General features: G+C 39.8%; 1 protein-coding gene across 1 annotated transcript in view; it reads left to right on the top strand.

Moving 5' to 3' along the window:
* Positions 1 to 32: 32 nt before the first annotated feature.
* uckl1a (uridine-cytidine kinase 1-like 1a) overlaps positions 33 to 16,465 on the top strand; it is a gene marked incomplete at its 5' end in the record, with an annotated part of 20,131 nt that continues 3,698 nt past the window's right edge. The window contains 15 exon segments of the mRNA XM_080897968.1: positions 33 to 95; positions 97 to 122; positions 4,469 to 4,656; positions 4,862 to 4,968; positions 8,905 to 9,075; positions 9,315 to 9,386; positions 9,524 to 9,713; positions 9,815 to 9,876; positions 10,960 to 10,976; positions 11,183 to 11,281; positions 11,362 to 11,455; positions 13,589 to 13,651; positions 13,752 to 13,874; positions 14,100 to 14,207; positions 14,458 to 14,615. Coding sequence (XP_080754094.1) covers positions 33 to 95; positions 97 to 122; positions 4,469 to 4,656; positions 4,862 to 4,968; positions 8,905 to 9,075; positions 9,315 to 9,386; positions 9,524 to 9,713; positions 9,815 to 9,876; positions 10,960 to 10,976; positions 11,183 to 11,281; positions 11,362 to 11,455; positions 13,589 to 13,651; positions 13,752 to 13,874; positions 14,100 to 14,207; positions 14,458 to 14,615 — 1,541 coding nt within the window.

The following is a 16,465-nucleotide window of genomic DNA, read 5'->3' as shown; positions in this document are numbered from 1 at the left end:
AATCCCTCCGCACAGCTACGAAGAAACTATCCATGGCTCTAACCAGCCGCTACCGGCTCCGAGGTCTCAGGATCCCAGCGGAGGCGAAGTGCGGTAGAAATAATGACGTCCCGCTCGGACAGGTACACGATGCTATCAGTATTTTTACCTGTGTTTGAATTTTTTTGAATCCTGAAATAATTAATGCAGTTTTATTTTATTTTATTTTATTCACATTTTTATAGTCCGCAGCAGCTTCGTCCTGTATAACGCTAACCACACTGACGCCCCTTCTCCTCTCCTCCTCCTTCCTTCACGCCCTATAAACAGATGTTTACACACCATTCCGTTAAACCCTGTCTCTGTTAGTTAGTTATTAACTGATCAGTATCATCACGATGGGGGATGAAGGTGCATCAAATGCGCTTCAGAAATAGGTGAGCTGCATGCTGACACAGTCGTGCGTCACAGTCTCTGAAGTCACGAGTTCAATCTGTGATCATAAATAAACCTCTGCATTTCAAGCTTTATTACAAACATTAGCAAGGAAGTAATACCTTAATCATTTTTTCTGTTGGAGAAGTTTGAGGTGGCGCTCGTTAAACTTATTTTAGCCTGTTATGAATGTAATCAGAGTACTACACGCCAGACAGTTGTTGCAGATTTGTCAGCTGCACATCCATGATGCAAATCTCCTGTCCCAGCACATCTCAGAGGTGCCCTATTAGATTGAGATCTGGTGACTGTGAGTACAGTGAACTCATGGTCATGTTCATGAAACAAGTTTGAGGTGATTTGAGCTTTGTGACGGGACACGTGACATGATAATGGACAGAATAAAAATTAAAACGCAAAAAAAAACAAGAATAACGATCAAATAACAACAGCCAACAAAGACTCAGTGTCACAAGATTCATCGTAAAGACGAATATTAAAGAACTCAAAACTCAACCCAGTGGTCAGACACCATAAGCATTAGAATGGTGAAGCGATATTGAAGATAACAAATGATAACGAATGATTTTTACAGTTTTCAGTTTTCTGTCTGTCTTCTGTCTTTGTCCTTTGGGTTGTTGGTCAGCCGAACTCCCTCTGTAAGGGCTGAGACTGACAGTTTTCGCTGTTTTCTCACATGACGTGTATCATAAGAAATCATTTTGCCCCACTTGGTTTTCTAGTGTTTCTGTTGATCAGGTCGGTGAACTGAAAGGAAGGATCAACAGAAGACATCCATCATGGCTTCTTTTTATTTAGAGGTGGCTCTATTAATACCAGCCAAGCAGCTCTTTGCTGTCAGTGTTACAGTGATCCTCTTAGACGCTGTCACTCACTCTCTCGCAGAGAGAGAGAAAGCAGGACACGGAGAGAAGAGCAGATTTTTCAGATGATTAAGGCTTCACAGACGTGTGAATGCACAAAGTGAAAACAGACTAGAAATAGACCTGTATTTAACACGTTCACGGCCTCGGTCAGTGCTGAGGGCCGCTTGCTGTTGTTTTTGGGGAGGTTGCCACAGTGACGGGTGAGCTGGAGGGTAACAGGTTGTCGTCCGAAGCAGATATGACTCTGCTGGACTGCACAGGAGCCAGAATCTCCGGCTGCTGGTCGTTGAGGTCTGACCGCAGGTAAGATGTGGCTGACTGCAGTGTTGCTGCTGTTGTTTTCTCTCAACACAGACACCCTGCTGGTTTTCCCCCAACAAAGCTCACATACACACTGTGGATACATGTGTGAGTGCTATAAATAGTCTGCAACCAGGGGTTGTTGACAGGTCAGAGGGAGTGCCGTATCCGGATTAGTTTGCAGTGATTTGGTGTGAGAGCTGGGTTTATTTGGGTTGCTTGAAATGTGTCATTACTGCACATTTATAATGACCTCGAATATGCAAAACACTCATTAGTCTTCACTTCCATTCAAGATTTGTCCCATTTAGTATGCATGCACTGTAGTAGTGCATCACATCCAAAACAAGCAGGGTACCGATTTAGTTTCTAATTATTGCCTGTGGGAGTGTATAAGTCCAGAAAGAGTCCCCAGAGAGCATGACGCAAAAGCTAAGCTGACTTTTCCATGTTCCATAGTTAACGGTGATGTGAGCCTAATCTAAATCACTGTAATCTAAGCTGCCGTGTACCTAATAAATTACCTTACAGTCTTACTACTACACTATAGGTAAAGCAGTATTCATATTCTTTATGCCAGTACTGCACCATAACCGTAAAAGAAATGACAATGTAACTTAAAGCTTTTGTTTTGTGGCTACAGTATCAGAACTTAAAATAGTGAAGAGAAAGAATCACAGCATGTGTTTATAGCATTGTTACGATAACAATAATACAGCTCCACTCCTACTGAGCTCTCACAATGCCTTTATACTACAAGCTGCAGTCACCCTCACGCACACTTTTTATCTATGTGCACAAATGCCTATGGATCAACTTGGCATTCACTATCTTGAGCGTACAGTGACGTTAGCTTTTCAAACTCTCAGCTTGCTGAGGTGGAGCCGGAACAGTATTCACTGTGGATTAATCGGCTGTATACTTTCTTGAAGCATGTTTATTTCTGTATTTGTAAAATGGACAACAGTAGTAGCAAATTTCCATCCTATGTAGGGACAGGGATAGCTCAGTAGGTAGAGTGTTGGCCCCATTATTGGAAGGTTGGGGTTCGAATCTGGCTACCCTGAGGTACCCCTGAGCAAGGTACCGTCCCTACACACTACTCACCGGGTGCCCAATGGCTGCCCACTGCTTCACTGAGAGAATGGGTTAGATGCAGAGAAGAATTTCCCCACGGGGATCAATAAAGTATACATTACTATAAACCACTATCTCTTTATGTTAATAAAGTGTTCTCATACCACCATGCTAGAAAAGCTCCAGTAATTCATATGTGTAATTCCTGAAGACTCAGAACTTCACTGGAGGGATGAAACGCCATTCTTCTTAATTATGGTGGCACAAACTGTCAGTGTAAAGTCTCCCAGAAACGCTCACTTATGTTTAAATGTGGTTCCTGTAAATCTCAGAGCATATGATTTATATCATCTTAGTACTGAAAGAGCTCCTTCTCATCAGGATAGAGATTTTCCTCAAAGAATAAAGGTGAGCAGTCACAACAGTGAAATTTTAGTCAAAGCAAACCTAAAAAACCTACCAGCAAAACACCCCAGAGCCACAAGACCCTCTCACTTTAATATGTCTTGTTATATATGAGGAATAGTCTAAACTTCACATTTACTGTAACCGTATACAAAGAAAAGCTGTGATTTCTTGCAATGTGAGAATCCACTCTCCTCCAGTCCTTGGGCAAGATACTAACCCCAAGTTCCTCTCTGATCAGCCTGAGTATGAATGTGTGAGAACGTTAGATAGAAAGCACTTACATACAAAAGAACGGGTGAATGAGGCATGTTGTATGAAGTGCTTAGAGTGCTCAGATAGACAGAAAAGTTCTGGGTTACATTTTTAAATGTTCTTGATTTGTATTGTAATGAAAGTTGTATTTTTTTTTAAAGTTGTGCCAAAATGTCATGCAGTCAAAAGTGCAGCAGATGTCCTTAAACTGCTATTACAGAAAAACTGGATGTGGATATGAGATTTTACATCCTCTGTGATCAACAGCAGAGCTCATAAACAGTAATGTGTTTGCGTAAAAGGGACAAAACTCTTTTCTGCTTGCACAGCAGGTGTTGGCATTCTAGAAATTGTGTCTTTCTGTTGTTGTTTTTGACCATGAGCTCCACATTTTTAGTAAAATATTTAAACAGGATGTTTAAGGATGGTTGGCTATGGTACAGATTTAATGCTTTCTAAATTCAGAATTATTGGAAGAAAAGAACTAATTAACTTTAATATGTATAAATGTATAATTTAATTTGTGTTTGTTTGTATTCCTATGAATGCGTAGGTATGAATGTACATGTATGTGTATATGGGCCAGTTGCATTTCTATTCAAGCATAAATTTGAGTTGCTTCTGTACAATTAGTTAAAATATCTTCCTGAGAACTGAGGAACTTTAACTTTTTTTGTGATTTCCTTCCTCTTTGGAGCTAAGAGAGGCCACCCAAAAACATGAGATATCATGGAAAGCCCAAGATGTCCTCTATTTACTACATTAAGACTTAGTAAGCTAGCTTAAATAAGTCAAAAGATACAGACCAAATCAATTCAATCCATCTATCTCTATTGAAGACGCCATAAGTTTTAGCTAACCTTTAACTCTTAAGACCATAAGCACAAAAAAATACGTGTTAGTGATGTTAGTGTTAGCACTGTGTGTGACTGTAAATTAGCTGCATCATGCAGAAAAGCCCAGTAAGTATTTTCAAAATAAATATACATTTGCATTAGAAATCAGAGAATGCAGACGACATCATTTGCTATAATAACTCCATAGGCCTAGCTGTGACAGTTTCCTTCCTGTTCCTTCCATGGATCGTTTGTTCAGGCTGTGACCTGCCCTGCTGTTTGCTGTTTTTGCAGTGGGAGCGGGGAGGACTCGTTGGACCGCCTCCTGCCCTCGGCTGGGGCCCCTCGCAGGAAGAGCGCTACCTCGCTGAGTAAAACAGAGCCTCCTCTGCTCCGCACAGGCACACGCACCATCTACACCGCTGGCCGCCCGCCCTGGTATGACGAGCACGGCGCTCAGTCAAAAGAGGCCTTTGTCATTGGTACGACACTCACTGATGATGTTGTTGGTCCTCCAGACTGCCAAGTCGTGGCTTTGAGCTGCAGAAGCTGTCCTTAATGTCCTATTCTCTCATATTATACCCATAAACATTTTAGTGCTATCACACATGCATACCAGCAGACAGCATTAGACACACTCTGAAAAACACAAATAATGGGCCTTTGAAATGCTGTGTGGATCTGCAGGGCTGTGTGGGGGCAGTGCCTCAGGGAAGACCACCGTAGCCAATAAGATCATTGAGGCCCTGGATGTGCCGTGGGTTGTGCTACTGTCGATGGATTCTTTCTACAAGGTGATGCCTGTTTGTGTTTTTTGTCTTTATCGATTTGGTAATTATTACAGATTATCTGTTGGCTTGTTAAAGGAAGAAATGATCTATGTGCAGAGAAAATCTTTCGGTAATCTTAGGAGCTTTTCCATCACAGACTCGAAGTAATCACTGTACTGCTGTCACTTGATTTAATAAGAGGTTGTGGTTTTGCCTTAAAATTACAGCCTTCGAATGACAGACTATTCATGTGCCGCAGCAGTGAAAATGAACCTACAGAGACCTGCAGGGGAAAAGGAACAGAGAACAATGGAGTAACATATTTCTGTTTAGGCGGAACCTGGAACAAAATGCACTGTAAGAACATCAATTAAACTTCATTTAAATCACCCAGTGTATACTAAACAAGAAAGAGTTTGAGGTTTCCACCAAGACTAAAGATTCCCTCCACAGCCTTTGTGAATTGAGTTTCTGGATCCAAAAGTATATCTCTCACTTTTTATTTTAATATGTGTAAAGAAGTCTCATTAACAAAACCCTGAATCCATATTTCTAGGTGAAACTAAGCTACACCACTAATAAAATTTTCATGTAAATTTGTTTTAGAACTTTTTGTGTAATCCTGACAACAAACAGAGCCAATCGCATAACTTTCTTGGTAGAGGTAATCAATTTGAGTCCCAGCAGGAAACCAACATATTAGGCTGTTTGTTAAATCTTCAGAAAAGATGTCAGATTAATTGAAAATTTCCATCCATGCTCTAAACTGGCATGTAACTGATACAGTGCAGAAACATTGCATATTTTGTTTAGACAGTAGATTGTCCTCCATCTTGTTCAAACACAGAAAGTTCCCATTTGATGCTCAAGCCAAAACAAGTCATTATACGATCCACCATACTGTCTACACAGGATTATGGACCTATCCTGTAGGTTCATGCTGTCGCTAATGCTATAAACCACTGGATGCGCTCTACCACAGCGTCACGTGCTATTCATTACTGCAGACAGCTACGGCTCTCACCAGCTGTGAGTTACACAGTCAACAGTCCAGAAAGCACCCACTGATCTGTGATCTGTGTTTGTTTTCATAGACTCAACTTCTTTAGTTGAGATCAGTTGGGAAAACATAATCATTACAGATAGAGTCATAACAAGTTCCTCAGACCAACTTTTTTCTTGTAAGCCGCACACTCATAAGCAGAGATGTTCAGTCCTCTATAAGACTTTAAATCTTGCTCATGTTTCCAATTATTTTTGTGCATTGTGGGTGTTTTTTTGAGTGAAAGAGTGTAACTATTTGCTCTGCTGCAAAGGAACTCTTGATCTCAATTAAATTTGTCACATAAATAAATCTTAAGTTAGTAAATTACAAAGAGAAATGTTAATATTTATGTTTTCTGTCCCAGTGTTCAGAACCACATAATAAAAAAAATATTCATCACCATCACAGAGACACGAACCAATCATTTTGAATAAATCACATAAACTGTTATCAGGTTTAACATCTTAAAATGTGGTTTAGCCAAGAAGATGTATCAAAAGTATAATTTCATCTTTTGTTGATAGAGTCCAACATTTTAGAAACTGCAAATGTTTGTTGTCTTGTAGAGTTTAAAAGATCAGTAAAAGAAAAATTGTAGTTAGTTAGTTTATTTCGTAAATAAAATACATAGAAAATGTTAATTACCACTAACTTTCCAAATGGTAATTGAGCTAATCCACCACCCCTGCCATCCAGCATTAAATCAGTGCCATTGATTATTAAATTTGGATTTTTGAGCCCAGTAAATAATATTCCCGTCTTTATGCCACGGTCGGCAAGGTCTGTCATCTCAGTTGTGGGCAAATAAAGGCTATCTCATCTCATCAACATCATCAAATCTTCCCACTATACAAAGTGACATCAGAGTGACGTCTTTTATGTGTCAATTTTGGATGTCAAATTTTGGGCCACTGAAGGAGTTGTTTTGTAATGACAGGCAACGTCTTTTTTTTCTACATCTACTGAACATGTAGTGTTGATGTCCATAGGACCTTCGTGTACAGTCTATTTGTAGTCCCGATGTGGTCATTGTGGACCACTTTTCAACGTCAAACTTAGACACATTTTACACGCCATTTTTTTTCGTTGCATCTTAAGGCTTTTTAGTCCCGTGTGTCCAGAGGGTGGAGGACATGTTTTCTACAGCCTCCTGACTACCAGGAAAAAAAATGTTGTCCAATCAAAAAATTTTTTAAATCCCCCAATGTTTGTAAGGTAATTAGAAGACTGAAATAATTTTTTGGGGAAAAAAAAGTTTACATTTTTTAGATATCACATGTCCACTGCAGAGGACATTGGAAGGCAAAACATGTAAAAATGAACTTTGATGGCAAATATTTGCTTCAACTCTTCACCAAGGAGAAGTTTGAACTCAAGGAACTGTAGTGGTTTCTTCCCCCAAAACTGCAAGTCATTGCTATACTGAAGCCATGAGTTGGTGATTGCCAGATCAAAAAGTAGAGAACTGCACATACTGTCAATTTCTGAGTGCGAGAGACCATCCTGTAGAAACTCAACATTCGGCAACAAGGTCCACGTCACCTATGTTGGTAGTGTACTCAGCAATTGCCAGTGGACTTGGCACATGGACAAACCTTTTGTTTTTCTTAGACCATCTTGTGGACATTTTTTAAACACTTCAATACTATACTAAAATGAAGTTAGAATTAAGCATACTATGTTTTAACGTGTTATTAAGAGACTTATTTAAAATATGTTAACAACATTTATAGCTAAAAATTGCTCAATAAGAAGTTTTATGCACTTACTTTTCTTCTTCCCATAAAATGTGCTTGCAGCGATGGCCGCCATGTTCCTTAATGAAAAAACTAAAGTTCCCAAAGCTCCACCCCTTCACATTTGGTATCATTGGAAAGCCCTAAATGTCCTCTGTAGATACCAAAAGGAGGCAATTCTGTAGTATGCAGTGCATGGGAGATATTCAGGTTTAGAAAGGTGCTCTACAGAGGACAAATTTGCATTGCTGGTAGTCAGGAGGATAGGCTACCAGTTGATTTTTGTTTACACCTTTATTATTACCTTTACATTTATTAATCATATAAATTTCCTGCACCTATCATAGACGTCCAGATGAAGTCCAAAGTTCAAATGTTGACGTCCAAGCTGGGTCATGGTTGGACGTCCAAATTGTAGACCTAGTTTGGTTGTGTGTAGTTGTCCAGAACTAGTTGTTGACCAACGGACCCAATATAGATCTGAACGTCTATCCGACGTCCAATGTTTAGTGGGATCAGTAAATTAAGACAAAATCAGGTATGCTGAAGTCTTACTTCTCTCTTCTGCATTCACAGACAAAGGTATCAGCTAATTAATAATATAATCTAAAAGTAATAACACAACTTCACAGAAGAAAATCTGCTGTTACAATTAACAACACAGCAATCTGTAGTTTTTGTCAGATAATTGCATTAATAAGAAGGCACCAATGCAATTGAGACGTCCATCTCAGTGACTGGCTGAGCTGAAATGAAGTCTCAGTCAGATGGTCCACGTTCCTAACTTTAGGCGTTAGCAAAGGATAAACGGGTCAGTTTTTGAAAAATTCACCCTCACTACACTTGTCACAAATGGGTACATTAACTTAAAACATCAAAGCTGTGTTTTGTGCCAGAGTTAAAACATTATTTGAATTCTGTCAAGTTCCGTATTTTAACTTTGGAGTCTATGAGGACTGACTTGTTTGCAGAGCCTAAAGAAGTCATTGGCCATTAGAAGAAGTGCAGTTGTTAGCATTATAATAAAACTGCATTTTCAGCCCAGGAGTTTAATGGTTCATATTTGTGGTAATAAGCTGATCTAAATGATAAAATAAACCCTCATTTAAAATCTTTAAATAGTTAATCAAGTTAATGAGGAAGATCCTCTGAAATTCATCTTTATTTTGTGTCTTTCAGGTTTTATCCCCCGAGGAGCAGGCTCTGGCCGCAAAGAACGACTACAACTTTGACCACCCGGGAGCATTTGACTTTGAGCTGCTGGTTTCCACCCTGAGAAAACTGAAGCAGGGCAAGAGTGTGAAGATCCCGGTGTATGATTTCACCACACACATGAGACATAAAGACTGGGTGAGTTTGGTTTTTATTGCTTTAAAGGAACCTCAGTGTTGATTATGCCAAAGATGAGATGGACCAGAAAGAACCCCAGTGTTGAGGCAGCATTCAAAGCTGAAAATGTATTAAACTTAAATGAAATTTAAATTTTTAAAAACTATGTGTCAAAGTGACACACTGCACCTTTAATCTTATAAAAGCTCAAACGACTGCTTTCTTCTTTAAAGACTCGACTTTCCCTCCTCTTCTTGCAGAAAAATGTGTACGGTGCCAGTGTGATCATTTTTGAAGGAATTATGTCCTTTGCAGACAAAGAGCTTCTTCAGGTAAGACAGTGCATTCTTTTATTTCCTTTCTTTTGAAGAATTCTTGAGTGAAGCAGACTAATCATCACCAGGAATTGTTTGTGCAGCTGCTTGGCTGAAATGAACATTATTGAACTGTTGGCTCTTCGCACCTGCAGCTCCTGGATATGAAAATCTTTGTGGACGCAGACTCAGACATTCGGCTCGTCCGCCGGCTCCGCAGAGACATCACAGTGCGTGGACGGGACATTGAAGGCGTAATCAAGCAATACAACAAGTTTGTGAAACCAGCCTTTGAGCAGTACATCGAACCCACCATGAGGCTGGCAGATATTGTTGTACCAAGAGGTGAGTCAGACAGACCTCGTCTTTCCTAAAGACCACCTAAACTAAAATGTTTGGACATATTTGTTAACACTGGCTGTTCTCGGCTTTTTGTTCCCTCCAAGGTGGTGGGAATATGGTGGCCATTGATCTGATTGTCCAGCATGTTCACAGCCAGCTGGAGGAGGTGAGTCACCAAATCGCTCCGTATACTTGAGAGCATGGTGCCACCATGTGTCTGAAGGCTGAAACATGCAGACTTCCAATTCTTTGTGGGATAAGTGGCATCAGAAGAAAATACATCGAGCAAGCTTTCACATTTTTAACCCTTTAACTTTGAAAAATATTGCCAGCAAACTGAATTAAAAACACAAAACCTGAGATTTGTTGATTTTACAAGTGTTATGTGTGTAGCCATGTGACCTCTACTGTTGTTCAAAAGCCAGTGAAAAGTCCTGCAGTTGTAGTGGATGACATGTTCCTTTATTGTGATGAACATGCTGAATCAGTCGAATGTGGCTCATTCTGAAACCAGTAAAAGCAGTATATGTGTTTGAGTCACATATGATAAAATCCTCAGTGCCCTGCTGTTTTAATAAATTATCTATTCAATTAAAAAAAATAATTAGGAAGAAATGTACTCAGTAACTAAAACGAAAAACAAAGACTAGATGTGAATGTCGATTTTAGTTATCAAAATGCAAAGACAGAAGGAAACCAACTAAAATCATACAGGACTCTGCCAAAGTCTTGAGCCGTCCCTCATCTTTTTTGTGTTTAAATGCGAAAGAGCTGCAGTGATTTATTGAAACATGCAAACATACAGTATATAAGGCAGAAATAGAGTTTGTACAGTTCTAATGCATGCACGTGCAAAATATTTGGTGTGACCACCTTTATTCTTGAGCACAGCCTGAACTCCTGAAGCTTTTTCTTTAGGAATAGTTTTCCAAGCTTCTTGAGGGACGTTCAAAACTCTTCATTGGATTTTGGCAGCCTTTTGTTTTGTTCTGTGTCAAGATGATTCCACACTGCTTCGGTAGTGTTGAGGTCCCGGCTGTGGGGAGGCCGATCCAGGACTGAAAGTGTTTCATTTTGGTTTTTCTATCCAAGTGTGCTTTTGCTGCATTAGTAGTGTCAGGGCAGGATATTAAAAGGTTTTTTTTTTTAAATAGGAAAAACAGCATCACCATCCTTATCTTCTGAAACATTATTTTTTCCTCTACTATTATTTTCATTTATCGTCTCTCTCTGTCCTCCCTTTATGCAGCGTGAACTCAGTGTCAGGTATGCTGATACATATTTTCACTTCTGTGACTTTGGCCGGCTTATTGTAATTGGAAATTTTATATTCAAACTGTGTCCTCTATGGCTTCCACACTGTGCCCCATCTGCCCTCTCTGAAAACTCCCTGCCGCCTCAGAATCTCTTTTCTCTGATAGTGTGTCGGACTAACAAAGTTAAACCTTTTGATCTGATCTGCTTTGTCTCAGGGCACTCCTGGCCTCTGCCCAGCAGACGCAGCCGTTGCCCCAGACGCTCAGTGTCCTCGAGAGTACGCCGCAGGTCAGGGGCCTGCACACCATCATCAGGTAGTGACATGTGATCATGATGTCCTTCCTGCAGTCCTATAATTTGAAATTTAAAAACGTTTTGATTCCCTCCGCCGCAGGAACAAAGAAACCAGCCGAGACGAGTTTATCTTCTACTCAAAGAGGTTAATGCGGCTTCTCATAGAGCATGCTCTAACATTTCTACCATCTCAGGTGAGTAATCTTGGTTTGAATATCTAGAATCATTACTTTTTATTAATATGATTACCCTTGCATGAAAAGAGTTGCTCATAGTGATTAAAACAAACAAAACAAACAAAAAAACAGTAATTAATTCCCTCCAAATCTCTTGAGTTTCTCATATTTTAATTCATAGTTTTGGTTTCAAGCTGACTGCATTTTGAAGCTTTAACATTAGCGTTTTGGCCCCCACCGTGTTGGGTTTTTTTTAGAGCCACAAGTTACCTTGCATGGATAAAAGGGCTTGAGAAACAACATACCAGATAATTAATCCTAAATACACTCACCAAACCTGAATAACAAACTACTGGGATGTTCTTGACTACACAGCAAGCCATAACATTAGTCAGGTTATCAATCAAAATGCTCCAAAAGTCACCAACGGCACACACAGTGAAGCGAAGTGTTGTGATGAGTCTGACAGGTACCGTTTGGCTGCCTGTAAATCAGCGCAGCCACATCTTTTACTCAATCATCCTGGTGGGTGACTTATAAAAAACTCACCTGTCTCAGAGTTTTTGGAAGAGTCAAAACTATCCGTAGAGCCCAAAAAGCTTTTTTTAAAGCTGTAAAGTTGGACATTTTAAAATGGGAGTGTATGGGGATTTACTCGTTTTTGCACCCAGCCTCAAGTGGTCACTAAAGGAACTGCAGTTTTTTGCACCCCTCAATGGACACAAACACAGCAACAACAACAAAGTTGCAATGTGCCTGCTGGATGTATGAAAGTGCAATACATGTGTTCCTTTAAATAGTCAAACTAAGTATGTTATTAAAACATAATCTGAATTTTACATTTCATGTTTCGTAAGTCGGCTGTATCAATTAAAAAAGTAAAGTAAGCCATGGTGAACCCTGTCGGCTCCCAAATTTCAGTGATGCCTGTCACTGTCATGCAAATAAGAAGTTTTGTCTGTAACTATAGCGTTATGTTCCACATACTGTGTATGAAAACCACTTCATCTTCATATTCTATCATGACAAAACAGCTGTAAAGCTTTTTGCGATTATTTTTCTTTCTTAAGATTTTTTTTTATTACATCTTTGATTCACTGAACTGCAGACAACCCTGTTTTCACTTTTTTCATCCTCATACCTTCTACTGTTTGCCTAGCGGTTAACAACCAAAACCACTTAACAGAACATATAATTATTTCTCTGTATTTCTCTGAAAATGTACTTGTGTTAAAGCTAAGTGAACACTATTAATGTTGAATTGAGGAATGAAAAGCTGCCCTTTTTGATGCGAACTCTTGTAATAAAACTTGTTAGGCTTACTGAGTAAAGCACCTCATTAGAGCCCCCTTCACAGTTAGCTCATGCATGTTAGTCATATTATCCAGAGGGCATGTTTCATACTTCACATTCTAAATCTGCTGACTTTACCTTTCTGCATAATGAGCTGATATTATTAGCTTCTCCTCAGTCACATAAAACAGTAACAATTAATTTCACTGGGGATTTTCTTTTTTTTTTCCTTTTTTCTTTTTTTTGGCAAGGAAAGCAACACAGAAATATGATAGAACTTGAAGTGGCCCCATTATGCCCATTTGCACCTCCAGGTTTTTATATTTGGATTTCTGAGGAGTAGCTTTGCATAATTCACATTTTAAAAATAAACTTTTTTTAGGGGATTGAAGAGCCTAGGTGCAGCTTAAATCTTCAAAGCTACTCTCTCTTGGCTGCCCCTTGTGAACAAAATCTTTTATATCAGGTGGGCGTGGCTTCTGGGCGGACCAAAGCTTCTTGCTAGTTAGAGCTGTGTGCATGAGATGACCATGTCAGGGATTTCTGTTTTCACTGCCATCACACAGAGTGACGAAAAAAAAAGAAAACTGCCTTACACTGAGTGTGTGAAGCTTGAGATTTTGATTCATAGGGATTACCTACTGAAAAAGAAACTAAATACGTCACTATGATACTCATTACAGCAAAAAATAAATAAATAAATAAATCTGAGAACTCTTGTGCAAATGTAGTGTTTGTGTTAAAGATCAGGTTTATATTTGTGTATTTTTTCTTTAGTGCCACTTTTTTATGTCGGTGTGTTTGTTTGTGGGGTGTTTGGTGTGTAATAAAACATCATTTCTTCTTCTGCCTTTGCAGCCGTGTTCAGTTCAGACCCCACAGGGCCATGATTACGAGGGCTGCAGTTACAACGGTAAAGGGGTAAGTGATGTTCTTGTTTTACAAGGTCTTGCTAGCTTCCAGTCGAATATGACCTCAGGGTTTCTGTCATCATGCTCGCTCTGCTGCCTCGTCTCCTCAGATCACCGGTGTGTCGATCCTGCGTGCAGGAGAGACCATGGAGCCCGCCCTGAGGGCCGTGTGCAAGGACGTCCGCATCGGCAAGATCCTCATCCAGACCAACCTCGACTCAGGCGAGCCAGAGGTAGAAAAATATGAGTCATTTACCATCAAATCCATGTGCGTGCTTTGCTTTCCAGACTTCACGCGCTCCTGGGTGTGTCTCAAAAATCACATCAAACAAAAGATGAAAATGTTTTGATTGTTTTTTTATTTTTTTTCCCTTCCACATGATGTGTGTCTCCGTGGTAACTACCCTTCCTGCTTTTGTAACCATGGTAACTGGTCTCCTCCTCTCTGGCCTCACCAGCTGCATTACCTGCGTCTGCCCAAAGACATCAGTGAAGATCATGTCATCCTAATGGACAGCACAGTCTCCACCGGCGCTGCTGCCATGATGGCAGTTCGAGTCCTATTGGTGGGTGGAAATTAGCATCATTACCCTGCAATAAGGCAGCAGTAGGGACCCTCTCCTCTTGGGCAGTCACATGTGTTTTATTACCCATCTGTGTGGGCATTGAGTAGATGTTATTCTTTTTCTCTGGTGCAGTTTGAGTTGTATTATTCCTGCAAGGAAAACCTCAAATGTATCCTTTCCACTTACTGAGCTTCTTAAAGTGATCAAGAAGCCACTAACTGTTGTTGCTGTGATGTGTGTGACTGAGCAGGATCATGAGGTGCAGGAGAATAAGATCATGTTGGTGTCGCTGCTGATGGCAGAGCTCGGGGTGCACTCTGTGGCCTATGCCTTCCCAAAGGTCAAAATCATCACCACTGCTGTGGACAAGGGCCTGGATGATTTTTTACATGTAATTCCTGGTATCGGTAAGCACTTCCATGCATCTTTTCATTCTTTCACGTACTGTCTTGTAAATTCAGATGGCCTGTGTTCCTACCTGTGCACACATTTTACCTGAAGTATTTTTTTTTTACAGTTTGGAGTCAGCAGGAGAAAACTTTTGAATTATAGCTGACGTATAAAAATAAAAATTTAATGCAAGTTCATAAATCTTCATTAGCTTACCACACCGCCTTCAGCGTGCAGGTGTTGGGTTCATGATTTTAGCTTTGTGCAGGAAATAAAAAGCAGCAGACAAAAAGATAATAAGCATCTGTTTCTCTAGTTGACAAATTTAATTTCTTGTACCAGCAGTTTGTAATATTATGATTGTGTCATGTTAGATTTGAAGCAAACCTCTCTTTCTGTCACTACTGAGTGAGTGAGCAACGTGAACATCAGATGGCCCACTCGTAGCTTTACAAACAGAAATACTTACATGTGATTATGTAACTTGTCCTACAGAGAATACAAGTGAAAATACTGCAGCTGTTTTTTGAGGTGTACTAGACGTGATGGCACAAAATTTTTTGCAGGTATAGGAAGTATAAGATTACACCTGAAATCTCATAAAACTCATTTGCTTAAAGGCATTGCAGTCCTGAACTTTTCTCACACTTACCTGATAAAGGGACAAGTGTTAACACAAATGTCCGATGCACTCACATTGCATTTTAGCCGGTCTTTAATCTGCCTGCTCCCTAGTACAGGATCCATTTGGTATCAGATTGCACCAATGTGTGAATGGTGTAGCTAATCGTCTAGTACATTTGCTGCTAATGAGTGGTCATCCTTTGTCCTGCCTCCAGTTGCGCCATCCTGGCAGCACCCCACCTAATCCACACAGAGTATTTCTAGTAGTGACAGTGTGTTTGAAGCTGACTATTTCCTGAAGCATGCACATCAGAAAAGATAGCTGTGGAAACCTGATCACAGCCTGATCGTAGCAATGCTATTTGAAGTTCATGTGTGAAAATGCAGTTAGGGACAGCAGTGCCGAATGTGGACATATTGGAGATCCCACCATTCAGCTTAGCCAAAATCAGGAGTGTCTCGGTTCAGCTTTGCCGAGGACTGCAGTGAGTCCAAAAGAGTTGCAGAGGTGATATTGTTTAGCTGTTAAATAAAAAAGGGAAGTTAAAGAACAATTTGGTCTGCACTTTTTCTTTCAATGAGAAAGAACAAGAATTAAAACATATGGCGGCCTCTAAGGTCAAAGCACATGCAAGAAAATGCAAACAGGGAAATGCACAAGTTTATAAATGTTATAGTTACCGGGGAAAAAACAGATAGTCTTGTGCAGGCTAGTAGTTGTGAACATTCAGTCAAATCTGCAGATGTAACATAAATCTCTACCTATCAATTTAGACTCGTTATGAACTATGGGTCAAATGTGTATAGTTTGAAAGAAGCAAGTCTTGGGGCTGCATAATAAGGTTCAATCAAATAGTGCAACTTCATATGTATTTATATACATAGAGTATTGTGTCTGTGTGTTTATGCAAACTGATATTTTTAATCACACTGAGACAAAAAATAGGGGTAGTTGATGTTTTTATATGCTCAAAATGGGTCATTAAAGCCCGTGGGTAGGCGGTTACTAGGCAGCATGATGGTGTCATAATATATCACGTGTAATTCAACATTTGTGGATATAAATTAGATGTTAAGGTCATAAAATTAAAACAACAAGATGCTTTAATGAGGTGCTATTCTGTAGCATTTGTGTATTGTTGGAAGATTTATTATTCATCTAACTGATAACAGAATATCTGTAGAAGCACAGATTTTTTACCAGAAATTCTTCATTTGATCACTGTAACCGAGCACATATGTGG

The sequence above is a fragment of the Rhamphochromis sp. 'chilingali' genome (genome assembly GCF_963969265.1).
Source record: "Rhamphochromis sp. 'chilingali' genome assembly, chromosome: 12".
In the NCBI taxonomy this organism is placed as follows: Eukaryota; Metazoa; Chordata; class Actinopteri; order Cichliformes; family Cichlidae; genus Rhamphochromis; species Rhamphochromis sp. 'chilingali'.
This window is presented reverse-complemented; position numbering and strand designations above follow the sequence as displayed.